Source organism: Megalopta genalis, chromosome 3 (assembly GCF_051020955.1).
Source record: "Megalopta genalis isolate 19385.01 chromosome 3, iyMegGena1_principal, whole genome shotgun sequence".
Lineage (NCBI taxonomy): Eukaryota > Metazoa > Arthropoda > Insecta > Hymenoptera > Halictidae > Megalopta > Megalopta genalis.
Window position 1 is genome coordinate 33,703,176 of NC_135015.1, and position 27,697 is coordinate 33,730,872.

The 27,697-nt window shown below is 44.8% G+C and overlaps 1 protein-coding gene and 1 long non-coding RNA gene across 2 annotated transcripts in view; one reads left to right on the forward strand and one right to left on the reverse strand.

The window, feature by feature from the left end:
• Positions 1 to 27,697, forward strand: part of cpx (synaptic transmission protein complexin) — a 528,009-nt gene that overhangs the window by 447,340 nt on the left and 52,972 nt on the right. The window contains exon 3 of the mRNA XM_076520683.1: positions 23,157 to 23,320. Coding sequence (XP_076376798.1) covers positions 23,157 to 23,320 — 164 coding nt within the window. The remainder of the gene's footprint in view (positions 1 to 23,156; positions 23,321 to 27,697) is intronic.
• LOC117223046 (uncharacterized) lies at positions 13,659 to 19,046 on the reverse strand. Its single transcript, XR_004490828.2, has 3 exons — positions 18,254 to 19,046; positions 16,796 to 17,221; positions 13,659 to 16,708 (listed from the first exon to the last, which is right to left on the reverse strand). It is a non-coding gene; the product is annotated as an uncharacterized LOC117223046 (long non-coding RNA).

The following is a 27,697-nucleotide window of genomic DNA, read 5'->3' on the forward strand; positions in this document are numbered from 1 at the left end:
GAAACGGAAATATAGAATAATATATTTCTCAATTTTAGAAAATTCTTTCCTACTGCATGTGGGAATAAATTGTGACACGTCTAGCCGTGGCACACCAATTCTACTTCTTGTCGTGCTACGAGTCAAGCGAACTTCGCGCATCTTGCGACACATTTTTCTCGAAAACGTGGCATTGAAAGACGAAATGTTGTTCTTCTCTTCTTTTTTTCTTTCTCTTCTTCGACTTGCTTTTGCACGTAGAATGGCTCTTCGTTCGTCAATCGAATTGAGAGAGTCAAATTATGCGACATAAATTACTGTTTCAACTTTCTTATAGAATAGAGATTCTCGTAAAATTATATACTATATCGAGTACGTGTGACGCACGTGTGACACGGTAATCAAAGTGTCATTCGGCAGTTTGGCAAGATAAAGTATTCGGTACAGTTTTGGCAACCTGATAGAATTTCTGGACAGCCGGGGCAAAAACTTCCCGATGAAAATTCGATCGCCGTAGGAGAAAAAAAACGCCGTACTCGAGCCGTAGACGCTAATAAAATGGGAATGAATCGTGGGGTGCCACGATTCATCCCCGATGTCCGGGAAAAGCGTGACGCTTCCCCACGGTTACCGGAAGAAATCGCTTTATGATGAGGTTAAAAAGCGGGGAACACTTGTCCGAGCCGGTCCTCCGTGTGGCCGATGGCTTCCGTAGACGGTGGTGAAACTTCTGGGTGGAGTTTCGCGAGTTCCAAAGGAGAAATTCCCACCCTCTGCTGCCGACGATTACCATCGTAAAAGCCTTCATGGTCCGAGGCGCCGGGTTTTTAGCGCCTTTTCGGTGCGGTCCGACGAGTCGCTTCTTTCTCGATTTACGCGAGACGTTCAGAAAATCTCGTTTCACCGTTAGAGGCTCGTTTTTACCATCGTCGAGAATTTCACGCAACATCGAGGTCATCGGTTGCTACTTTTCCTTTAAAAAATGTTTCCAAGATGTCGAATACGCTGTTAGAATTATCAGTCTGACTTAGAAAACTTGTTCCACCTGGTGAAGGAAAATCTGTTCGATTTGTACCATTAAGTTTCTTTAAATTCTACTCGTTCTACTTGTTTCGATAATACCGTCCTTATTCCACTTGTCTGATCAGTGCTAGACCTATTCCACCCGTCCGATGTAAATGAGTTATTCTACTTGTCTGATCAATTCTGCGTTCGTTCCACTAGCCTGAACCAACCGGCTTGTTCCACTTGTTCGATGTAAATGAGTTATTCTACTTGTCTGATCAATTCTACGTTTACTCCGCTTGTCTGGCTCAAGTGATTTATACCACTATTCCGATTAAAAGCAGAGTACTCTGCTTGCCCGATCAATTTTACATTTAATCCAGCTGTCTGCTTCAAATAGCTCATTCCACTTGTCTGATGTAAAGGAGTTGTTCTACTTGTCTGATCAATTCTACATTTACTCCACTTATCTGGCCCAAGACATATTTCCCAATTAAAACGAGTTACTCTGCTTGCCCGATCAATTTTATGTTTAATCCACCTGTCTGCCTCAAATAGTTTATTCCACTTGTCTGATGTAAAGAAGTTGTTCTACTTGTCTGATAAATTCTACATTTACTCCACTTGCCTGGCTCAAGCGGCTCATTCCACTTTTCCGATTCCGCTTGCCCGATCAATTTTACGTTTGATCCAACTGTCTGACTCAAATAGCTCACTCCACTCGTCTGATGTAAATGAGTTGTTCTACTTGTCTGATAAATTCTACATTTACTCTACTTGTCTGGCTCAAGCGGCTCATTCCACTTTTCCGACTAAAAACAGAGCGCTTGCCCGATCAATTTTACATTTAATCCACCTGTCTGACTCAAACAGCTTATTCCACTTGTCCGACCAAAGTCAGTACCTCCACCTTGTCCCTTTAACGCTATTTTTCTTCTCCTAGCAAGCGACGCACGGAATTTACTACACGATCTCTTCCATCCATTCGGGTAGAACGTCCCGCGTTAAAATCCTGCAGCCGCCTCGGATGAGATCCAATAAATTTCATCCTCTCGCAGACGTTTCCCTCCCGAATACGCGATACCGCGGGCCGGTTCGATTAAAGTTCCGTCGCGCGTACACGACTTGGAAATTCGGTGGGAAGAACCGGGCGAGCTCTATGCCACGGCAAAAAAAATGTATAGCCGTGTGTTTCGCTAGTAGTATCAGCCGGCTCGATCATACAGCTAATTTATCGGGCACTAAAGTGGTCGTCGAGGATCGCAATCGCCCCGCCCGTGAATATCGCCCCGGAACACGAGAACGGCTCGTTGGGAACATCTGCACGCCGGCATGACGAACATCGGCTTTGACTGGAACGAGCCGCGTCGTCATAGGGGGCTAATTGAATTTGCATTTCACGGAAATTTACAGCTCGCGAGTCCGCGCCCGCGCGACGAATTAAAATGCTAATCCGACGGGGACAACGAAAACAGCCGGGCGGGCCCCCTCTCCCGCGATCGCCCGCGGGGAATTTTCCCCGCCAGGAATCGATTCGACCCCCGAAATCTCTGCGCCCCTGGGTCGATCGTTTCCCGGCTGTCTCCGCGTTTCTTCGCGTTATTTATTACACGGCCGCCGGCGAACGAATCGATTCACGGCGACCGTTTCGTTCGCCGTTCTAACGATCGACGTCCCACGTACGTCATTATTCTTTCGTCCGCCGCGGCGGACGACGATCGATGTTGAATTAAAATTGCTAGTCTTGCTTTCGGGGCTAGTTTCGCGTTCGTGCTCATATTTATAGAGTCCCCGATTCTCTGCGATAATTGATTGAAACCGAAAACGCGAGGCCGTTCTCGTCGACGAGATATTAAATTATTCTTGCTTCACCCTCGTCACCCCCCGCCCCGTGCGATAACGTTGACAATCGAAATGATATTTGATCGCAACAGAGAGTACGTTTTCTTTTCGCGATCCATGCGCCTTCGCTATGGAAATGAAAATATTCCACGCGATGGAACAGCAACATAGTTCCTTTGTCGATCTTTGTTTGCACAGAAACGAGCGGATCGATGGCAACACACCGGCTTGCCGCTACTGCGCAAACAGCAGACAGTTTACTGAAACAATTATGATGGAGGATACGCCAGCATTGCTAATACGAACTAGGTTCTAAAGCTGCTGTGTGTCTAACCTTTAAGTTGTTGTTGTCGAAGCGGCAGAACCTCGATGCTCGATACGGGCAGACGGGATCGAAGACCGACCGAACTAATTCTACGACAATGCTGAGATAATCCGTTCGAATTTTCGCAGGCTGTAGATTCTCCTTAATCGACGCTCGGATTGTGCACGAAATTGGACCATTTGGGAAGAGGAGATACGATATTATTGGAGTCTCGTGGCTCGTTTTTGTAGTCGTCGATTGTCAGCAACGATAAAAAAGAACGATCTATAAAAAGCTTTTAAAAAATCTCTTCTGAAATTTTCTATTTTTGTGCGCGATCCGAGCGCCAATTGGGGAGAATTTGCTGTGTATGAGTCGGTTCAAATTATTGTTGCGCAATAATTGTGAGAATGTGAGAAACAGGAGGAGAACTATTGTTTATTAATGCGCGTATCGTTCACGGAACCTGCAAATTTATTATTAAGATCATTCAGAGTTGTGTTAATTCGTAGTAACTTTGTCTCGATTTTGTTTAACTTTTAATATATATTTTTGAGTTTATTAATATTGTAGCTGGTGCTGAGATGATGTTATGCTATACATGATTATACGTACTGCTATACATAAGTATAGCAGTAAATTCTTCTCAATTTTTCTTCAGCTTGCGAACAAAAATGAAGAATTTTTGGGGGAGGATACGCGACTGTTCGAGCCTTGCGCCTCGTGTTTATAGTCATTGGCAATCGGTGACTATAAAAACGAGGCTCGAATAATCGTATCTCCTCCCGAATTGTCAATTTTTGTATGCAATCCGATCATCGATTAGGCAGAATTTACTATACGTCTTAAAATGTAAACTGTGCATGCCAAAATGTTAAAGAAACAAATAAAATAAATAACAATGTTACTATGAATTAACCTAACTCCAAACTGTCTTATCAATAAATTTGCAGAGTCTGTGAACAATGCACGCGTTAACAAAAAATAACGCCGCTTCTTTCACGCGACGTGAAAAATGCGATTTATGTCGCTCTGATTCTAATTCCATGAAGTATTAAAAACAAATCCGTGATATCTGAAGCCGAATAAAAGCACAATTTGCCTAATTGAATGTTTCATAGAGCCATCGATCGCGCTCAAGGTGCATATTTAATTGTCATAGTCAACGATGCGCCGGCCCGAAACGAACAGAAACGAGTCCGCTCCGTCAACCGTTTCGTCGCGTTTCCGATCGGATGAAATCGACTCGAACAGATACTAAACGCCTATGCGGGACTTCGGACGATCAAAAAAAAAAAAAAAAACAAAAAAAAAGGCGCATACAATCGTCGGCCTCGTAACAACAAACGCAGAGATATGTATATCGATTGTCCGCGGTAATTGTCGGCGCCGTGACACCCGCGGTCGCGCGAGCTTTTCAGGCCCGACTTCGTGCAATTATAGAGGCTCCGGTGTGCATAAAAAAAGCCAACGACCCGTGCAAATCCCGGGCGAGTATCGATGGCCCGCGCGTTTGTTTCGGCGACCGCGAAACGCGGTTTCGGAGCGGGTCGGTCGCACGTGCGGAAATACCGCGGGAAAACGAGCCCGCATAAATTCCCGAAGCCCTCGGCGCCCTCCGAGCTTTCGGGCCGTCATAACTTTTGACGCCGGCCGAATTTTTGGTAAAAACCTTCCGGCCGATAGTTTGCTCTATCTTGCATAAGCAACGCGTCCAAAACATCGCCCGTATCTCGTTCGAAAAACCCGGAGTTCCTCGCATCTCGCGTTCGATGTACGGAAAAGAAACTCCTCTTTCTCGAGTTATCTCTGCTCGTAGAATCATCCCTGGCCCGCGATCTCGAACGATCCCACGCCCACTCTGTACGTCAGTTCGTCCGGCAGAAGTTCGTTTGACATTCGACAGAGTTCGTTTCGTCGAATTCCGACGGAAGATTTGAAACGAGCCTGCCCGAACGTGCCGAACTGTTCCGAGGACCGAATGTTCACAGCTGGCGTTAATTCGACGACACGCGATCGCAGTGTTTTTCGCGGACGATGGAGTGTATGCAAATATTTGGAGTTCGTCGCAGGGCTGAAAGAGAATCGTCGAGCGACGCGATCGGTTTCGGAGCAGACAGAGCGCGGAGAACGAGAGGAGACGAGAGAGAGAGAATCGCGAGGGAAACGCCGGTTCTATCTTCGTCGAGCAACAACGCGTCGTCGAATCGACAGCAGATGCTGCTGCTGATGACGAAACAAGTTTACGTGGGTGTTCAAAGGACTCCCAGGCGCAGGATCGAGATCGGTTTTTCCTTTTTCTTCCCTCCCCCTCTCACTCTCTTTCCCGTCTCCGGATTAAGGGACAGCTGCTAACAGGCTGGCCGAGAGAACGACCAGATTATTCGCGAGCGAGCGACTGAATGTTCCGGCGGATTGCTGACGGAACGGGAAAAGGAGAGAGAGAGAGAGAGAGAGAGAGAGAGATGAATCCAGCGATTCGAATTGATGCAAGACTGATCGCAAATTTGATTCCAGGGCCGCGTCTTGCACGCCGGCACGGCAAATTGTCATCGAAGACGGGAAACAAGTTTTCCGCGGCAGTCGCGATTCTCTATTTCGCTCTCTTCCACTCTCCTCCCTCTCTGTCGCTCCGTCTCTCTCTCTCACTCTTTCCCTATCTCGTTTGGCTCGATAAAAAATTCAATCAACGCGCCGTTCATTTAATTGAACCTCCGCATCGCCGACCCCGGAATGCTGATACCGTCGAGAGACTTCTTTCCACGTTTTCATGGCAATTCAAAGCTCGCTTTTATATACTGAAAAGTTGCCGCCCTAACGAACTTCCTCGAATTGTTTCTTCAACATCCACGGGGAAACTTCGGCGAGACGTTTCGCGAGACTACGCTGCCTGCGTTCAATTACCAACGGGGTCTCCGCTCGGCAACAGCCTTCATAATTTCATCGACGTTCGGACGATCTTTTGTTGTCTCGTAGTAGAACTGCGTGCGTGCGATATCAATTCGATTTTTTGCACAGTTTGTTCTGCCTGTCGCGCGAGAAGAATGATTTTTATACCGTCGTATTTCTCTCTGTGTGTTTAGACAATTTAGTCAACTTGTCGGACTTGCACGATTTATTCGACTTGTTTCGACGGCATCGTTTGCACCGTTCCTGTCCGACTCGAACGATTCACGCCACTTGTCCGACCAGCGCGATTTATTCCACTTGTTTCGCCAGTGGCATTGCTACATTGCCAGTCTCGCTGTGCGATTTCAACGACTTGTTCTACTTGTCCGACTTGTATTACTTAGTTCACTATTTTCTGGAGTATATTACAGTTGTCCGATCAGCACAATTTATTCCACTCGTTTCGGCAGTGGCATTGCTACTTTTACCGTACGATTTCAACGACTTGTTCTACTTGTCTAACTTATATAACTTATTTCAATAATTTGAGGAGTATATCATACTACTTGCCCGACCAGTACAATTTATTCCACTTGTTTCGGCAGTGGCATTGCTACATTGCTAGTCTCGCTGTGCGATTTCAACGACTTGTTTTAATTGTCTGACTTGTATAACTTATTTCACTAGTTTCAGGAGTATATAATACTTGTCTGACTAATACAAATTATTCCACTTGTTTCGGCAGTAGTATTGCTACTCTCACTGTGCGATTTCATCGACTTGTTCCACTTGTCCGATTTGAATAACTTATTTCACTAGTTTCAGGAGTATATAACACTTGTCCGACCAGTACAAATTATTCCACTTGTTTCGACAGTGGCATTGCTAGTGTCACTGTACGATTTCAACGACTTGTTCTCTCTACTTGTCCAACTTGTACAACTTATTTGACTTGTCTGAGGAATATATCACTGTAACTCCTTCTGTACGACCGAAACGATTTACACTACTTACTCATCATGTCAGATTTGAACAACTTACACGACTAGTTTACGCGGTACTGCATTTACTTCTCCTGTTTAACTTAGACAATCTATTCTACATTTCTGACATGAGGTTTTACGTACAAAGTATGACGAAGAATGCGTCCACTGTAGTCCAATGTTATCCCGTGTTCTCCGCTAAACAATTTCAATAAATTAATTTATTAGCTAGATAGATAGCTAAAGTATCGATTATATTGCACGATTTATCTATGTCGCATGAGTCCAGAAAATGGTCTGATATCATTCGGAGGGTATAAATCCTTCCGCTCCGTTTTTGGCTGATTAATGCCGGCTCGTTCCACTAGCGATGTGCCAGAAGTCGCTGACTCTCTCTCTCTCTCTCTCCCTCTCTCTCTCTATCTCTCTCTCCCTCTCTCTCTCTCTCTCTCTCGGTCTCACTCTCTCTCTCTCTCTCTCTCTCTCTCGGTCTCACTCTCTCTCTATCTCTCTCTCTCTCTCTCTCTCTCTTTCTCTCGGTCTCTCGTTTTCTCGGTCTCTCGCTCTTGGTCTTTCGCTCTCAGTCTCTCTCGCGCTCTCGGTCTCTCTCTCTCTCTCTCTCTCTCTCTCTCGACGAAAGAAAGCAGAAGAAAAGAGAGGGTTTCTTGGCTGTATTTACCGGAATAATTCGGTAGCCTGCGCTTGCTGCGGTTTGGTCTTCCTCGGAATGTAAACCGACGGTTCATCCTTCTCTCGGTTCGAGTTTCGTGACTGGCAGCGATCAATTGTTCCGCAGACTAGTAATTTGCGCTCTCTCTCTCTCTCTCTCTCTCTCTCTTACTTTCTCTCTGCTCGATCCTCCGGGCCAGAAAGTCTCCTTCCTCGGGGTTTATCGACCCGCCGAATAATTCGCGGGCCGCGCATCACGGATATTCCGGATTTTTAATTTCACTTGGTCCGGCATGCGGCCGAAAGTCCTCGTTTTTTCCGTACCGCACGGAATTCCGCGGCGTTATCGGTATCCGTTCACGAGAGAGGGAGAGAGAGAGAGAGAGACCGGGGCACGCGGAAATCTGCCAGCAATAATGTTGTTTAACGTTAATTCGTCCGGATTTATCCAGCAAGAATCCACAGCCGCGCGGTATTTAAACGATAAACAAGGAATCGCGCCAGCTGGAATTTATTAATTGCGCAGAACGCGTTAATTACCACGGGAGAACGGGGATCGTATCCTGCGCACGGCCTCCCACGCTTCTCGATCGATGATCTCTTTCGCGGAGAAACACCGTGGAATGATGATCGCCGTTCATCGTCGAGCAATGAAATAAATGTCAGCTCGTTGCTCGACATGTGTCCGATCGATACGGGGTTTTATCGTTTAAAAAATTGCTCGGCGAGAACTCTTGTGTGCGAGAATCGTCGAGAATCGACGAGCTCCGGAGTTCGAGGATCGATTGAAAACTGTTCGAACGCTGTGTATCTTATGTATTTACCACGCACAGTGTTTCATAATACTAATAATAATTCTTGGTGTTACAACGATTTCGAGGAAAATCGATTTAAGCAAAAGTGCTGACGAAATCGTGATTATTTTCGATGAAATGATACGATAATTCGATGATTTTTCTTCGAAATCCTGAAGCGGTAGACACATTTTTCGACCGCGAAATGGTCATCAAAAAATCCAAATGTGACGTCGAAAAATCCAAATGTAGCTGGCACTGGATAAATCACGATTTCGTTGGAATACCTCGAGTCTAACATAAATGTTCATACTTAAAAATCGTTTATACCGCGTTCTCTCTATTTCTCTGTTATTCTACAGCATTTCAGCTTTGACCTAAAAAAGGCTGCGACGCTTTATCTCATTCCTATGAAAAGCCTTTTGATTTCGGCGCAACTATTATTTTATTTAGCCCCACTGCGCGCCGTTTCTTTTGGGCAGTGCACAGTGCGTTTTTATTCTTCAGTCATCTTTGACACGGCAAGCATCATTCTTCTCTCATTGCTCGAACGGTTCGCGCAATTGTTTTGCGGTTGGTTGCAACAAAAACTCGATCGTTCGGTAACATTTTAATGAATCGCGGCCGGAGCGATGCGCGAAACGTTCGATGCACACCGAACTCCACGCACGTACAAAAGCAATGCTATCTGTCAGCTGAGGCGGTGGGAGAAGAAACGTGCCGTCGGCAAACAAAAGGAAAACTCGCGTTAATCTCCTTGTGACGAGCCGTCCCATTGGCACGCGTGCCGGACAACCTTTTTCCGGGGGGAACTTTTTAATGCCGGACCGCTGTTTTTCGCGGGAAAACCGTTCCGACCGCGTCGCATCAAAACTGCATTTGGGGGCCGACGTGTTTTCTCCTCGGAAATGACCGGCGGGACAGCGGGAAATAATCGACGATTAAATCGAACATTTTGTCCGGCCGTGTCCCACCGACACGCGGTATCGGTTATTCCGAAAGAAATCGACAGTCTCGACGTTTCGCAAAAAGAAATGCGAGAAATATGATGCGATTTCAGAAACAGCGAACAGAGTTTCGCATATTTTATCTGAATAACGAGTCGAATTTTGTTCGAGCAATTTATTCGATATATTGTTCGAATCGAATTTTATTCGAGGAATTTATTCAAATCGAATCGAATTGTATTCGAAAAATTTATTCAATATCTTGTTCGAATAAAATTGTATTCGGAGATCTCATTCGATTTGTCGTTCGAATCAAATTATATTCGAAGAATTTATTCGATATATTATTCGAATCAACTGTTAGTCAAACGAATTTATTCGATATATTATTCGAATCAAATATTATTCAACGAATTTATTCGATACATTACTCGAATCGAATTTTATTCGAGAAATTTATTCAAATCGTTATTCGAATCAAATTGTATTCGAAAAATGTATTCGAAATGTTGTTCGAATAAAATTGTATTCGGAGAGCTTATTCGATATGTCGTTCGAATCAAATTATATTCGAAGAATTTATTCGATATATTGTTCGAATTAAATTGTATTCGAGGAATTTATTCCATGTATTATTCGAATTAAATTTTATTCAACGAATTTATTCGATATATCATTCGAATCAAATTTTATTCGAAGAATTTATTCAAATCGTTATTCGAATAAAATTGAATTCGTGAAATGTACTCGTCGAAAACAGTTAACTGTTTCGATTGAGTAACTAAGTAAATGTTTATAATAGAATTTAAAAATGTCATTGCAACAACTAACTGGTTAAAAACGACAGAACTACGAGGCTATTCTTCCGAATCGAAGACGCCGTTGGAAGATCGTGATTCGGAGAAACGATAAAAAGTAGGCGTGGCCGGATCCCCCTCCCCCCGGCTGCCTCCTCGAAAGCCTCCTTTATTAATCTGTTCCCTCATTATTCGTCCGTAATTGACAGAGAGTAACACTGTTTCGCACTCGTTGCCGTTCTGCCGGCTGCTCGTTCCAGACTCGGGACAATGCGACAAGAACGGGAGCCGAATTCGCTCTCGCTAATGAATTCCATTGCTCCACCCAGTTCTCCATGCAGCCCTCTCCCCAACCCACCCCCTCCGCGATGTTTCTCGCCGGAGTTTTTCTCCGTGAAAGCGGTGCCTGAAGTCGCGATTTCGCGAGCGAGCGAGCGAGCGAGCTCTTATCGCGGCGCGACACTTTGCGGGCTCGTTACGGCCGCGGAATTTTTAATCGCGCCGCGATTACTCGAAGGAATTTCAATTAAAAGCCGAGGCGGCCCGCCGCCTTGCGGTCCTTATGATCCGGGAGGAAAATGAAAATTGCGCGATTATTCGGCCGGTCCTGAGTCTTCAATTCCGCGATTCCTCGGCTTCGGCGGCGATCTCGCTATTGAAACACCGACCGATCCACTGATCGACGGAGTTTCGGCCGGTAATCGATTATCTTGTAATCACTAGACCGCGGATCGTTATGCAAACTCTGATTTTTCCATAGATTATTTCCCAAAAATCAAAATTAAAGGGAACTTTTTTAATTGTTTCTTCCTTTATTTAACTTGAATTAACTTCCTTCGTCGACTGAAAGATCGTTCATGGCAAAACGAGCATAAAAATGGCATTAACAAATCTTCTTGTTAAATATCCGCACTGGCGATTAATCTCGTTATCGATTACGTACTTCGGTCTTCGTTTGACGCTAACGAGCATTCCGAACGAAATTAATCGCGACTTCCGAGACCCCAAATTCGATTAAACGGCGACTTCGCGGCGGCTGATTAAAAATTCTGCGCGGACCCCGCGTAGATTCCTAGATTGAAACGGAGGGCCGGGACAATTTTTTGAGAGTAATTTCGCCGGCGGTTCGGCCGACGGAGGAGAAAATTACGGAAGAAATCAAATGCCCGTTCCGAGCGAGCGAGCGAGCGTTGGTTAAACATCGGTTTCCCAGTCGATTAATAAACCTGGACGGACGGCGAATTCGAGGGCGAAAGGGTATATTGCCGCCAAAGGACGGAGCCAGAAAGGAACAGGGCCGTCGAAGATTGGTTTTGGCCGCATTCATGCGACGGTCGCGTCGCGGCGCACGATGATTATTATCGATGACTATCGGGGGCCGCCCCTCTTTGCGTTCTCCGCTCTTTATGCCGCACCTTTTCTCCGCTTCTCATCCGACCCCCGGCGAACAGAGACAAAAAAGAAGCGAAGAGAAAAAACAGGGATTTGTCCCCGGTTTTCGCATTGTCGACGTTCGAGACGCGGAAGGGAAACAATGGCGATTTCTTCCTCCGGCTTCTCTTTTTCTCTGTCTCTCTCTCTCTCTCTCTCTCTCGCTCTCTTCGGTGGTCGTTGACGGACCGTCTCGCGGAGAAGCCACGTTTTATTTATGTCGTTGTTGCCACCACGGTGGCCCGTGGCTTCTCGTTAGAAGAAATAGGTCGCGCGGCGACGGATGCATTCGGCAGCCCCGGCGCTCGAATCTGTCGAAACGACGACGACGACGAAAGGAGGGTACGTCGGAACGACGTACTGGCGAGGTCCGCGCGATTAGAACCGTCCCGGTAAAATCGGCGCTCAATCATCGGAGAACCGATTAAGCCGCCGTCGCCGAAATATCATTATTCCTCGAACGTTGAAAATTCGTCGAACAACTGTCCGCGTCCGGTGCATTAACGTCGACGTTCCCGTCGGCTCAATCAAATCACCTCCATCAAATTATTTCAATAAACTCGGCCGAAATTGGACTGCAAAGAGCGCCGCGCGTAGCACGAATCCGGCGTGGCGAACCCGCGGCGAAACGCGGCCGAGGGTTAAATCGACGATTTAATTGCTTCGGTCGCGGCGGCTGAAAACCTATCAGACATTCGGGACCGTCTAAAAAAGAAAATAAAAAAAAAGCGCGGCCATTCGCGGCCGGAATCATTAGCGCTCGCGGCGCGGAGCGGAGCGAAGCGGGCCCGGCGACTCTCTCTCTCTCTCTCTCTCTCTCTCTCTCTCTCCTCGCACACGCTCGGCAACGCTCCGCGTAGCCGCGAATCGTGCAGCCGGGAGGAAAAAAGCGGCTGCGAATTATTTTTCGCGCAGCCCCGCCCACTGACTGCCCGGGGATTTCTATGCCGACGATGATTTTAAAAGCGAACCGTGACGGGGGGCCGCAGTCATCCACGGTTCCGCGTCGATATTCCAGCCGCGAGACGGCCTCGCCGTTCCGCTCCGCGTTGCTCCGCGCCGCTACGCCCCGACCCTCTTTCGGCTTGTCCTCCTCGCATGTAGGCCAAGAGCCGCTGCAGCGAGGTTTTTGTTCCCGCGAGTCACCGGCGCGGATCATTACGCGAAACCACGCCGCCCCGTAGATTTATCCCCAGACTTTTTTCCTAGACTATTTCTCGACCCCCACTTTACCACCGCGTCCTTACCGGCGCTCGAATGGCCGAGCGCTCAGCGGGTCGCTCGCGACCCGTTTCACAGTCGCTCGTCCCAGCCGGAAGACCGAATTCTTCAGGGCGCGTGGTATTCTTCGTGACTCGTGCGACGACGACGACGACGACGACTTTTTTCGGACGTTTCGTTTCCATTCCCGCGATCTACGCAGAGAAATTTCCATTCGTCGATCATTTTCCGTCGTTTTCGTTTTGTACTGTTGCGGCCATTGCTTAACACTAAACCTACCGAACGCTAAAAGCGACTGACGTGTATTGTTTTATAAGAATTATAAGATTGAATTTATTTAGACATGTTACTATGTTTATAATAATGTGTGCTTGAATTAAGAAATTTATTCGATCATTTCCTACGAAAATGGCTTTAGAATAGCAAAAATGTTTAAATAAAAAATGTGGAGCCGGCTATTTTGACCGTCATGATAGGTTTAGTATTAAAGACACTTGGGAAACGGGATAACTTTTTTAGAAGTTCTTGACCGTCTCATAGACACCGTCGTTCCTTTTATGGTTATCGCAGGTGTCTTCACAGATTGGCGCGATATACAAATTTTTATAGTGATGACATAAATTTGGTCTGCGACTCTTAAGTATTCCGACGCAATTTACGTTATGTATTTTTTAATTAAATCACGATATTATAGCGTATTTTGTGATCTAAAGAGTATTTCGCCCGTTTCATTAACACTAAAACGTTTACAGTTACTGCTATTATAAAAATATTTCTAGGGGAAGTTTTCAAGTATATATATATACTTATACTTTATTGAAGAATATATTATAATATAAGTTATAATATAAGTCATACGAAGCTCAAATAAATCCGCTCTTGACATTGTTATAAAAGGATATAAATTGGTCGCGATTAGGGCTCGGAAGTTCTAGCGTTAATAAATAATAATAATAAAATAATAATAATGAAATTGGATTAAATGAATCCATTTTAGATGACAAAGAGACTAGTCTACTGCACTATAACAATGATACTACTCCTATTAATTTTGCCATTACCTTGAATAACAAAGAAGGCAAAAAGCCCATGTTCCATCAACTTTTTTATCCTCTCAAATTTAAAAAACGCAATTTTGTACATCTCGGTGAACCCAGCAGCTCTCCAGCAAGGGTCAAACCGTCCTCAGTCCTCACAAAAAGGCAGCTCCGAGGAGAATGTCGAATTCGAAGTATTCCAAATCAGCTAAAAAACGATCGAACGATAGAACAAAGCGAACCGACGATTCTGACGAGAACAAACGATCTTCACCGTCGCCGATCAAATTACAAAATATCCCGACGATTCCGGGACGGGTATCGCGAGTAAAGCCGGAGGGGCAGAGGGGAGGGTTTACCGATCGATGTCTCGAAACGGCGCAAACCGCCGACGAGACCTCGGGAACGACACGTGTCCCCGCGTGTGAACGCGCGCGCGAATGTCCGCGTAAACGGGAATGTCGCCGGTTTCGCCGGTCCATTTGCACGGCGGGCAATTGTGCTCGCAGTTATGGTCGTGTCGGCCGACTGCGCCCTGGAGACGCGGCGCCGCGCCGCGGCGTTCTGCCCGGCAATCCCTGTGTGTTGTTCGCGGATCGAGCCTCGAAATCGCGGTCCCTCTACTTTATTTTTATCGTCGCGCTCGTTCCACGGCCGTGCCTTGGGACCGACGGCAGAAAACCGGAGAGAAGACGAATAATCGGCACACGAAAAACCGGTGGAAGAAGAGCCATCGATCCGGCGTGGCCGAACAATCGGTCTGCCGCGGACAAAACAATGCTTCGACTACTCCTCTTTGCGAGAAAAGAAATCGAGAGAGGGAGAGAGAAAGAGCGGAGAAAATAGACAGAGCAAAAGAGAGAAAGAGAACAGAGAAAATAGAGAAAGAGAGTGGAAAAAATATATAGAGAGGGAGGGAGGGAGAGCGCGGAGAAAATAGAGAGATGGAGCGAGAGAGAGAGCGGAGAAAATAGACAGACGGAGCGAGAGAGAGCGTAGAAAATAGACAGACGGGGCGATAAAGAACGGAGAAAATAGACAGACGGAGCAAGAGAGAGTGGAGAAAATAGACAGACGGAGTGATAAAGAGCGGAGAAAATAGACAGACGGAGCAAGAGAGAACGGAGAAAATAGACAGACGGAGCGATAAAGAGCGGAGGAAATAGACAGACGTAGCGAGAGAGAACAGAGAAAATAGAGAGAGAGGAAGAGCGTAAAAAATATATAGAGAGGGAGAGAGAGAGAGCGGAGAAAATAGAAAGACAGCGCGAAAGAACAGAGAAAATAGAGAGAGCGCGCAGAGAAAAATATATATAGAGCAAGAGAGAGAAAGAGAGGGAGCGGAGAAATATTCACAGTTCGACTAATAACACCCCCTCCCCCACTCATGGAAATTACCATGACTTGTAGCCACGCTGAAAGAAATTTAGGAGACAAAAGCCCGCGCAATTGGTGACCCCGCTGAATTGAAGCTGCTCTCTCTCTCTCTCTCTCTCTCTCTCTCTCTCTCTCTCTCTCTCTCTCTATTTGCCGCGCGCGGGGGCATGCCGCTGGAAAACTGGGTCGAACGCATTGTTTTATTTTATTCGATAATGGGAATCAACCGGCCCCCCGGCTTTATGTCATTCCGGCTCGTAAGCATCGGGATGCTGTACACCGAGAGAGGATTGAAAATTTCGTGACCCGATTCGAACAGCCAGCAATTATCTTTCACCGGTTATGCCAGCGCTTCCAGGTTCTTCCCGACGATATTGTTCCCGGGATCTCGTTGATCCTATCCGGGATAAGGTTCCGATGACGCCAGACTTTCTGCAATTTTTTCCTTCCCTCCCCAATTCAGTCTAAAGGGGGCCCTGGATTCTCTTTTCGCGAAACTCGCGCTCCGGAGTCGGCGGTTTCGATGAAAAGAATGTTCGACGGTCTGCCGATCGATGATAGCTCGATTCATCCGATCGACTTCCACGTGTTTTTCAGCTGGATAGAGAGTCGATTCTGCGAGTTCTTCAGAAATTCCTTGGACCCTGGGATAATGGATCGCCTATTGTGCTGTGCAAAAATTAATTGGAATCCGAGTAATTCTTCGTCGAGGCTTCGCTGTTTGATTCAATGTCGAATCTAATTTATTTTCTGGCCCATTTTCTAGACAGTCTAGTCTTAATCCTGTGCGTTCATCAGAAATGATCAGAAAGGGGATTCCTAGCATAATGGATCCCTTATTGTGATGTGCAAAAATTAATTGGAATCCGAGTAATTCTTCGTCGAGGCTTCGCTGTTTGATTCAATGTCGAATCTAATTTATTTTTCGGCCCATTTTCTAGACAGTCTAAATCCTGTGCTTTCATCAGAAATGATCAGAAAAGGGGATCCTGGCATAATGGATCGCTTTTATTGTGATGTGCAAAAATTAATTGGGTCTAAGTCATTCTTCACTGAATGGAATCTTCTTCGTCGTGGCATCAAATGTATTTTTCGAGCTATTTTCTAAAACGAAGTCTAAACTTAATCCTGTGCGTTCATCAGAAATTCCTGAACAAGAGATCCTAGGATAATGGATCGCCTACTGTGCTATGCAAGAATTAATTCGATCGGTCATTCGTCGCTCGATCTCCCACGTTCGATTAATCCTAAGAATCCTCGAATTGCTCTTCCAAATCGTTCTCTGGTCTGCTCGACTTCATCGTCTACCTTTGCCGTGCAAAATTCGTCCGGGCCCAAAGTTGGTGCTCATCGTTCGTCGTTCCGTTGACTTCTCAGGGCAATTGGACTTCTCCAGATCTGATCCAGCATGCTGTTCATCTACATAGAAGTTCCTAGAACAGTGCATCATCTGTGATAACGTGCAAAATTTCATTGAATCGATTTAATTGAATCGATTAAATCGAGTTCATTGATAAAACCTGTCCTCGTCGAAGCCTCGTCGGAGCCTCGTCGGTCCCCGATCCGAATAAAACGATTCTCCGGTGCCGCGATCAAAGAATGATCTTCGAGTGGTTGTTGCGCGAAAAGTTGGCCTGTTTCGCGGGGGAAAACAAGAGGCACCGTTGGCTTTGAGCCGAGGGAATTGCAGACAGCGCGTCGCAGCGACGCTGGCAATATCGGGAAGGCAGACACACACACGGGCCCCGGTCGAAGGGAAGCGAGAAAGGGAGGTCGGCGGTGCTCGTCTTTCCTGGCTGTCTGCCGGAGAATGATGTGCCAGGACCTCCGGGCTCGAGGAAATTAATACTACTTCTGTCCCGGCGCCGTCTGCCATTTTCCCTTTCTTTCCGCGCTGTCTCGTCCTTTCTGTTTGCACTGTTTCCCGCAGCACTGGTTTCTGCGAGCTGGAAACGTACTTTGAAGTCCGAGCCAGGGACGTTCATCCTAGTCCCTTCTCTATGTTTTTATTCCCCCTCTCTATCTCTCTCTCTCTTGCGCTCTCTCGCTCTCTGTCTCTCTACCTATCTGTATCTCTCTCCATCTCTCTAGCCCCTTCTCTATGTTTTTATTCCCCCTCTCTCTCGCTCTCTTTCTCGCTCTCTGTCTCTCTATCTATCTCTATCTATATCTCTCTGCATCTATATCTCTCTATCTCTCGCTCTCCGTCTCTCTACCTATCTGTATCTCTCTATCTCTCTATATCTCTCTATCTCACTCCATCTCTCTAGTCCCTTCTCTATGTTTTTATTCCCCCCCTCTCTCCCTCTCTCTCGCTCTCCGTCTCTCTACCTATCTGTATCTCTCTCCATCTCTCTATCTCTCTCTATCTCTCTCCATCTCTCTAGCCCCTTCTCTATGTTTTTATTCCCCCTCTCTCTCGCTCTCTTTCTCACTCTCTGTCTCTCTACCTATCTCCATCTATATCTCTCTCCATCTATATCTCTCTATCTCTCGCTCTCCGTCTCTCTACCTATCTGTATCTCTCTATCTCTCTATATCTCTCTATCTCACTCCATCTCTCTAGTCCCTTCTCTATGTTTTTATTCCCCCCCTCTCTCCCTCTCTCTTGCTCTCTCTCGCTCTCCGTCTCTCTACCTATCTGTATCTCTCTCCATCTCTCTATCTCTCTCTATCTCTCTCCATCTCTCTAGTCCCTTCTCTATGTTTTTATTCCCCCTCTCTCTCGCTCTCTTTCTCACCCTCTGTCTCTCTACCTATCTCCATCTATATCTCTCTCCATCTATATCTCTCTCCATCTATATCTCTCTATCTCTCTCCATCTCTCGGTCTCTCTCGCTCTCGGCAACCTTCCTCTCACCCTCTGAAATTAGACCCAGATTCCACAGAGTGGTCCGCGTAACTCGGATCGCCTAACTCCTTAAATATTGGCCCTACCGTGCACCGATTACCACGACATTTCGTTCGAGCTAGCTCACCTGGACTTTCCCACGGCTATGGGGTTCCCATCTAAACGCTGTCAGTCCCCATGGACGCGCTGCGTGCTCTCGGTAATCGCCGGAGATTGTTCGAAATTGTTTGAAGCTCGTACAATCTACGAAATATTCCTCCCCGAGTTCGTCGCTGGGTTTCATTGACACACTTTGGGACACCCGATACTTGTTGGACACTTCCTCGGGGCACCTGCAAGAATTTATACGAATTTACCGCTAAATCTACCGTGAATATATGGTATTATAGAGAATATATCGAAATAACTGATTTCGCATCTTTTTATATCAAGATCCTCGAAATTGTGATAACTCTTTCGTAAGGATAAGTTGAATAAAACGTGTCGAGAAGCTCGAAGATATTCAGTCTTGTCATTTTTATGAAGCAGCACGCGTCGATCACTTTCACAAAATCAAACGGATGAAAGAAAACAAGAAAATGAATTAAAATAAAATCGCACAGAGTAGAATAAAATCAAATCAAATTGAAGTAAATTGAAGTAAATTGAAGTAAATTAAAGTAAAGTAAATCGAAGTAAATTGAAGTAAATTAAATTGAAGTAAATTGAAGTAAATTAAACTGAATCGACTTGAATCGAACGAAATTGAACTGAAATAAAATACATAGATCTATCGTAGAATCAACGCGGAAACCCTTCGCAGATATTTCCAACGATTCCCCGATATCTGTAAACCGATAGAAACTCCGCGGATCGCTTGTTAAAGGCCCCGTGAACGGTGCGTCGAATCGCGAGAAGCACAAAGTTCCGCAGCGTAATAATCGCATCCGGCTGTCGGTTCAGCGATCCCGGCGATAAACGCGCCGCCCGCCTCGCCAATTAATCACGAAGTCGTTAATCTCCCGCAGCGACCACTTAATTCCCTCTCTCGCAGAGGGAGGGAAGGTTTCTTCTTTGTCTTGTCATTTGCGGAGCGTACGCGAACGCATTTACATTATTACGACGACCTACAGCCGCGGGACAGCTTCGCCGGCCTAGCTTCCGTTTCGTCGTCCTGCGGCCTCCCTCGGCCCGCAGGACACCTCTCGAAAGCCGTATTCTAAAAAGAGTAATAAAGCCCACTTATCACCTTGTCCACTCGGCCGTGAACGCGGTTCCCCCGGACCGTTCTCATCCATCATGCTGCGCGCGGCTTTAATTAAATTTACTTATTTCGTCGGACACCGATCCGCCGCGTCCGCTTTTCCAATCCGGATGGCCTCGTTCCCCGTCCCGGGGAACACGCTGTTAATTATTAACTCGTGTTTCTAATCATCGGAGGAATTATCGAGCGCCGAACTACACCGACACGAATCCCGTGAATTTTTAATAAATTAATATCGATCTTCGGAACTCCCTGCGTACGGTGATAATTGTAATTGATCTTTCTCTGTCTAGAGATCGACCGGAAACAGACCGGAAATGATTTGCAACAGATACGCAACGATTTTTTACGGCGATACTGTCGAGAGCAGCTTATGCGCGAATTACGAGACCGAACTTATTGTATTCGTAATGTCGTTATAATGTTATTATATACTATGTTCCCGATATTCATTTTATTCATAATATCATTGTAATTCGTGATTGTATATTCATTATATTCATTATATTCATTATATTCAAAATATTCATTATATTCATGATATTCATGATATTCATTATATTCATAATATTCATTATATTCAGAATATTCATTACATTCGTAAAGAATTATTCAACTAGACAATTATTCGATTAAAGAATTATTCGACTAAACAATTATTCTACCAAAGAATTATTCGACTAAACAATTATTCTACCAAAGAATTATTCGACTAAACAATTATTCTAGCAAAGAATTATTCGACTAAACAATTATTCTAGCAAAGAATTATTCGACTAAACAATTATTCTAGCAAAGAATTATTCGACTAAACAATTATTCTACCAAAGAATTATTCGTTTAAACAATTATTCTACCAAAGAGTTATTCGACTAAGCAATTATTCTACCAAAGAATTATTCGACTAAACAATTATTCTACCAAAGAATTATTCGACTAAACAATTATTCTACCAAAGAATTACTTAGACTAATTGATGACAAATAATGTATTATTCGAATAAAATATTCGACTAAAAGGAATTTGCCTAATGCCGCGAGCTCCGTTCTGTTCCCAGCAACAGATCTCGTCAATTTTTATTTCGCATAAAAATCACTTGTCGCACAACAACGTGGAAAGGAATGACATTAATATTTCTGTCCCGAAACCGTAACGGTGTGCCGGTCCAGCGAGCAAAAACCATGCCCGAATACGGGTACACAGTTCGAAAACCGGATTTTTGCCACTGGTTTCTCGAGCACGGCGCGCCGCTGCGTTCCCGCGGCGGGGGAAACGGCCGTTATTTACAGGAGAAAAGAGCATTACGCGAGACAAATTTCCCATTGTTTGCCATTAATTCCGCGGCGAGACCCGGGGGAAAGTTAAGGTGCGGCGGTAGCCGGCGAACAGAGAGCCCCTCTGATTTTCGCGCGGGCAGCTCCGGCGAAGCTGTCCGGGACCGGTTCGGGGTGTATCGGCCGCGAGGAAAAGTAACGGGCTGTTTGCCGCGGCGTAAACACGATTTTTCCAACGGGAGAACGTTCTCCGTGAGTCCCGGCGAGTAATAGGCAAGCAGCCGCGCCGGATCCACTTGATCTTTCGGTAAACTAATAAAACTTCGTTAAGAGAGAGAGAGAGAGACCGATCGAGCCGCTGCGGCATTACCATCGGGCAGGGGGGAGGGGGGGCGACCGGAAGCTGACGGAGGAACCGAAGAAAGGTAACCGGTCTCTCTCTCTCTCTTCTGGCTCCACGGTCTCGCCTCTTATTAGGAGCAAGTCGATCAGAAACGTCCGCGGAACCATGAAATTGCTCCCGGAGATACTTCGCCGCCGCAGTTGCCGACTGCCTTTTAACGAGTTGGTTAGCCCGTCTACTTTGCACAGCCGATACGCCGCCGGGTCAAGATCCACTTTCGCGGGCTCCTCCTCGCGAAATCCCGTGCAATCGCGGACAAATTATCGAACCACTTGGACCTTCCTTCGATCGGCCATTGTCGACGTTCCAGAGATATTTTTCTTGCGGAACTGTGCCCCAAGCCGCGGCGGAGTCTCGGCCACTTGCCGTACTTCGCGATTCCGTAACAGCGCCCGCGCGAACTTTTCGTTCGCCGCGATAATGGCGTTCGTTGGAGACAGTTAAACAAAACCGGTTCCCTCTTCTAACAATTTCTTATTATTCTTATTTCTCATTATCATTCCCTCTTTTCGTTTTGTTCTCTACTCTTCAGCTTTGTGGCTTTCTATTACAAAACCGGTTTCTTTTCTTCTAACAATTTCTTATTGGTCTTTCTTATTATTCTGATTTCTTATTATCTTCTATCGCTTCGTTTTGCTTTCTATTCTTCGGCTTCGTGGCTGTCTATTGTCGCGTTATTAATTATAATATTAATAATAATTTTTCTTTTCTATTCCTTTAGTTTTGTGGTGCTGTAAAAATCGCACGAGCTTTTCATTCGCCGCGATAATGGCGTTCGATGGAGACAATTAAAGAAAACCGATTCCTTCCTCTAACAATTTCTTAGTATTCTTTCTTATTATTCTTATTTCTTATTATATTCTACCTCTTCAGCTTTGTGGCTGTCTATTACAAAACCGGTTCCTTCTTCTAACAATTTCTTAGTATTCTTTCTTATTATTCTTATTTCTTATTATCATTCTCTCTTTTCGTTTTGTTTTATATTCTTTAGCTTCGTGATTGTCTATTGTCGCGTAATTAATTATAATATTAATAATAACTTTCCTTTTCTATTCCTTTAGTTTTGTGGTGCTGTAAAAATCGCACGAGCTTTTCTTTCACGGCGATAATAGCGATGGAAAAATGAAAAAAACCCTACCCTTTCTTTTTTGATAATTCCTCTGCTGTCTTTACAAACGGATATTTCGCCTAATCGTTTCTTCCTAGTCCATGACTTCTGATCCATATTTCTTCCTGGTCCATACTTGCACCTCTTGCCAACGTTCTCGCTATTCACTATACTCCGTGACATCCTGCAACATAGTACAGTAATGTCTCTCTAATTGACGCTCAGATTGCACAGAAAAATGGACAATTTCGAGCCTTGCAACTCGTTTTTATAGTTACCGATTTTGCCAACAATTAGAAGAACGAGCTGCGAGGCTCGATTAATCGTATCTCCTCTTCCAAAATTGTCCATTTTTATGGTCAATCTGGGCGTCAATTAAGGAGGCATTACTGTACATTGTAATAAATCCGACGAAAGATTTCCTTAATAATAAAAAAAAGTGAAAACGAAGGAAAGATCACCGATGTGAGTACCATGTGAAAGCATCCTGATCCCGTCACCTAAACCGATACAGGATCCCGTTGCCGGCAGCGATAGCGTTCGGCGGCGGAGGTGAATGAGTCTGGCTGGATGGAAAGTTTCCTGTTTGCTGTTGGGACTCGACGGGAACAGCCAAATAATAATCTTGGAAACTCGGCGTATACCCGGGTACGGTGTACACGAACTACGGTCGACCGGTATCGCAGCGATCAGGCTGATTTACAATGTTTGCTCCCGGGAGAGTAAACCGTTAGTTTCTCGTCGTCTATTATCCGGGTAGTTTGTACACCGAGCATAACCGAAATGAAGCCCCCGGTTCGGGCCGGCTCTGCGAATAAAGCTTCGGGGGGGGGGGCGCTTCTCCCCCCGGGACCCCATCGATTATCGTGTTCGAACCGATTTCTTCGCGGTGTCCGAATTCTCGGTGTCGCGGCATTTCCGCGGCTCTTCTCGCGATAATATTTCCGAAGATGAAAGAAAACGGTTCGTGCTAACGTTTGGCGTCGGTGTTTCGTGTTGCAGGAGCCGTTGGAGGCGAAGGCGGAGACGAAGATGACAAGGAGAAGGAGGAGGAGGCCGAGAGGGAAAGGCAAGAAGCCATCCGGGAGGCTGAGGAGCGAAGGAAGGAGAAGCACCGCAAAATGGAAGAGGAACGGGAGAAGATGCGACAGGAAATCAGGGACAAGGTAAGAGATGGCCCTTACGAGGTAAGGGCTGCCGTGGAAAGGGGTGGCGCGGAGGGTGGCTACGGTGGCCCACGAAAGTGTTCGTACACGTTCCGAATCGCAATAACTATTTTAGAACTGGGCTAAATCACTTGATTCTTTTTTAGATGATAAAGGGACTGATCCACTGATGATGACTGAAATGCTTTTTCTTTTTAATTTTGCTGCTACTTGGAATGACAAAAAATTAAAAATCTCTCAGTTTCTAGTTTTTCTTGGACTGATCTACTGATGATGACTGAAATGCTTTTTCTTTTTAATTTTGCTGTTACATGGAATGACAACAAATTAAAAATCTCTCAGTTTTTAGTCTTTCTTAGCCTGTAAGGAAAATTTAAAAAAGTGTCTTTCATAATTTTATCATTATTTCACGTTGTTAAGAGTTCTAACAAATTAATGATAACAAAAATCGCAGTTTCATCACGATTTTTTTACCAAAAACTGTAAGAAGTCTGCAGTTTTCAAAATCCTTCAAAATGCTTCGAGGCATTTTTTAAATTTTCGTTATAGGCTCGGATAAAAATGTCAAAAAACGAGGGTTCTTAATTTTTTTCTTTTCGTTCCGAGTAACAGCGAGATTTTAAAAAGGGAGCTTTTTAGTCATCGTCCTTGCGTCATCTAAAAAAATTCAAGTCATTTAGCTTTAGGTTTTAAAACAGTTATTGCGCTTTAAAAGGTGTACGAACGCCTTTTTGTCGGCCACTGTGTATGTCTCTAGGCAAGAGTGTCGATGACAGGCGTTAGCATCTCGGATCAAATTCTCTATAGCACGGAGCGTTGCCCTCCGATGACTAACACTGGTGTGCTCTATTAGGTAAAAAGGCTATTGTTACCTAGAGATCGAGGGTAACACGAGCCTCTAGATAACAGCGTCGCTTATCCGCGTAAATTTGTATAATTCAGCTGATACGGTGTGCGCAACCTTTCGTGAAATTGACGCCGTTCAAACGAAGCTCCTGTGATCTGGAACAAGGTTGGTCGGCTCTCGAATCCAGCAATAACCATTAGATTGCCCAGCAAAATATCGTATTGTACACGCTCGAAGACAATCTTCCCAATCGATAATATTGACGTATCCTATTCGAGAGAAGTCTGTAGACACTGGTGATGTAGAACGAGGTTAGGTGTAGGTCTTTAATCTACGTGTCGAAAGCACTGCCGGCTCTCTATAATCCGAGTGTCAATTGTACCGTTCGGTATCTCTCACCAAAACGCATAGTGTTGTCAATTAATCACCCGACCGCTAGATTATTCATTCGCCCGCCAAAGTGTCTAAGAACAACTTCCCTTGTCTCCAACTGATACATGAACGATTTATTTTATTTTTAAACCCCAGTGTCTGGAGAGAATAGTCGAGTCTCTCTCACTGAAACAATAAACTAATATAATTATTATATGATAATTGTTTCGCCAAAAAATATTCTATAGAACATTCGTTCTCTAATCAAAGCGTTCGGGTCTGTCGCTGAATCGTGCACAAGTATTTGTAGATCTCTCGCCAATGTTTGAACAATAAAGCTGATATTTGATCGAGTTAAAAATTTATCGAATTAAGAATGCAGCAATTTTATAATATTTCTCTGTTCTGATGAGTAGACTGCGGATCTTTATGCAAAATAAAAATCTCTTTCTTCCCTTAGCCCTTTCATGGCCACGATATGAATTTTCAAAGAAATTAGAATATTCAATTACCATAATTTTATCACACAGTGATACAACTGTTATTCGCTTTTCTGTTGTATTTAATTTCTCACCCCTCAAAATCAGGGGTGGTGAGACTTGTATGTAGGTGGCAGCACATTTCAACAGTGGCAATATTTGAGCCTGGTGTCCATATGCGCACTGAAGCTTAGTTCCCAGTGCCTATGAAAGGGTTAATCCTTTGCACTCGAAGCTGTTTTACCTTCAAAGCTAAGATATTTCTTCCAACGTACAACATTTCGATTTTTTTATTGGTCTCATATTGCGTGCATGGGAGAATGTGAGCTTACTTTCTCCCGCATACTTATATTTTTTACAATTATTTAAATATAAACTAATTTAACAATCTAACAGCCTCTTGAAAATGTATAGCAATTTTCAGTGACTCCTCGGAGTCGCCGTTCGACTGCAAGTTCGAGTCTATTCATTCTTCCAAATTATTCAATTTTTAACATAAATGCACGAAATCCGCAGTCTACTAATACCATTTGACAATTAATAATAATAATAATACCATGCTCCAATCATGGGTCTAATAATTCCATACTTTTCCATTCGACAATTGTCGCATTCTATTCCAATTCCTTCGAAGAATCGGCTCCGTTACTGCGAATTGAAAGTGCCTAAAAATAACGTATACAAATCGATTCCGAGCAAAAATTTCGTAAGCGTCTCACCGAAGTTCGAACAGGAAGGTTGGGTCTTCCGGCGAGATCGATATAAAAATGTCCCACCGCTCTGCGATGCACGGTGCAGCAAGGTCCGCCGCAAGACTCTCGAAATATTGGGTCTGTAACGAAAAAAAAAAGAAAAAAAAGAAAAAAGAGAAGAAAAAAAACAGTACACGGAGAAGTAAATTTAGGCGCGTTCTCGACAAGCAGGTCGCGGGCGAAATACATAAGCATTTCTCGCGCGCGAAATCCGCGAGTAAGTCACGAGCAACGCCGCCAATTAAACCGAGGCGGTTGCGTGGACTATGAATGAGCAGATTGAAAATGGCAAAGGAGAACGACGTGCGCTGAAACTCTCCGAGGCAGAGAAAAGGGAAAGAGAGAGAGAGAGAGAGAGAGAGAGAAGGAGAGAGAGAGAGAGAGGTCTCCTCGCATTGGTATCATGGAGCCTGTTCGTGTCGCTGTCCTTAACAGCTTCAAAGGAGTTTCGTTTAGAAGACGCGCGCTGAATAGCCGAGCGCAACCGGAAAGAGGCGTATGAATGATAAAAAGCCGCGGATCGAAAGTCTGCCGGTTATTTACAGATGTACCGGGAGGGGCGGGGGAAGCGGGGTCGGTGTTTCGCTCGCGTCTAAATCCCAGAGGCACGTAAGATGTATAGCCCTGTGTATCGAATGCCTTCTGGGAGCCGGCTGAAACGCTCGAAAATTTCAAAGCTTCTGCGCCCTCTCTCTCCCTCTCTCACTCTCTCTCACTCTCTCTTTCACTCCGTCCTCTTGGAAAGAGAACGTTAAAGCGGATATTTTTCTAGAGCGCGATACACTCCACGGAATAACTCCGCAAAAGATTCCGACAGCTACCAGTCGAGCACTCCCGAAAATGTCGGTTCCTCTTAGGGCGTCTGACCACGGTCGGACCATTCCCCTGCGATCGGCAATCTCGAATTGCCTGGATCTACTTCCGCGATGCTCTCTCTACTCTCTCTCTCTCTCTCTCTCTCTCTCTCTCTCTCTCTCTCTCTACTCTCTCTCTACTCTCTCTCTCTACTCTCTCTTTACTCTCTCTCTACCCTCTCTCTCTCGTTCTCTCTCTCCCTCTCTCTCTCTCTCTCTCTCTCTCTCTCTCTAGTCTCTCTATCATCCCCGTCGAACAGCGGTAGATCAATCAACCGCGATGCACCCGAACGGAAAATTCAAAGGTCGAGAGATTAAAGTTCCACTCGATGAAATTTAATCCCGTACGATTTCTTTCGTGGGCTACGACGCTTAGTACTTCTTCGACGTTCACGTGCTCCTAGTCGTTTAATTAACGTCGTATCATAATCAAAGGCATTTAATTAACGTCGTATCGTAGTCGAAGTTATTTAGTTAATGGCGTATCGTAATGAGGGACATTTAATTAATGTCGTATCGTAATCAATGTCGTTTAATTAATGAAAACGAAAGTTCAGGATTTACCGCGGCAAATATTGACTTAACGATTTCGCGTTTTTCAAATTCTAGCGGCACTCGGCTGGTCGGAGTTAGGCGACGAGTGATCTCGTTTTAATGATTCTGGAGTGTAACTCGTTAGTTATTGTAACTGATTTCTGATTTTTGTTTCTAAGAATTTCTGATAGTTTCTAGACATTTCTAGCCGTTTCTAACAATTTCTGACGATTTTGAATGATTTCTAATCATTTCTTATAACTTTCGACTATTTCTAACAGTTCCGAATGATTTCTAATAATTTCTCATAACTTTCGACTATTTCTAACAATTTCTTATAATTTATAATAATTTATAATCATTTCTAACTATTTCCAACTATTTCTAATAATTTATAATCACTTCTAGTCATTTCTAGTAATTTCTAACAATTTCTAACAATTTCAAATAATTTCTAACAATTTCAAATAATTTCTAATAATTTCTAATAATTCCTAATAATTTCAAACAATTTCCAACAATTTCTAATAATTTATTAG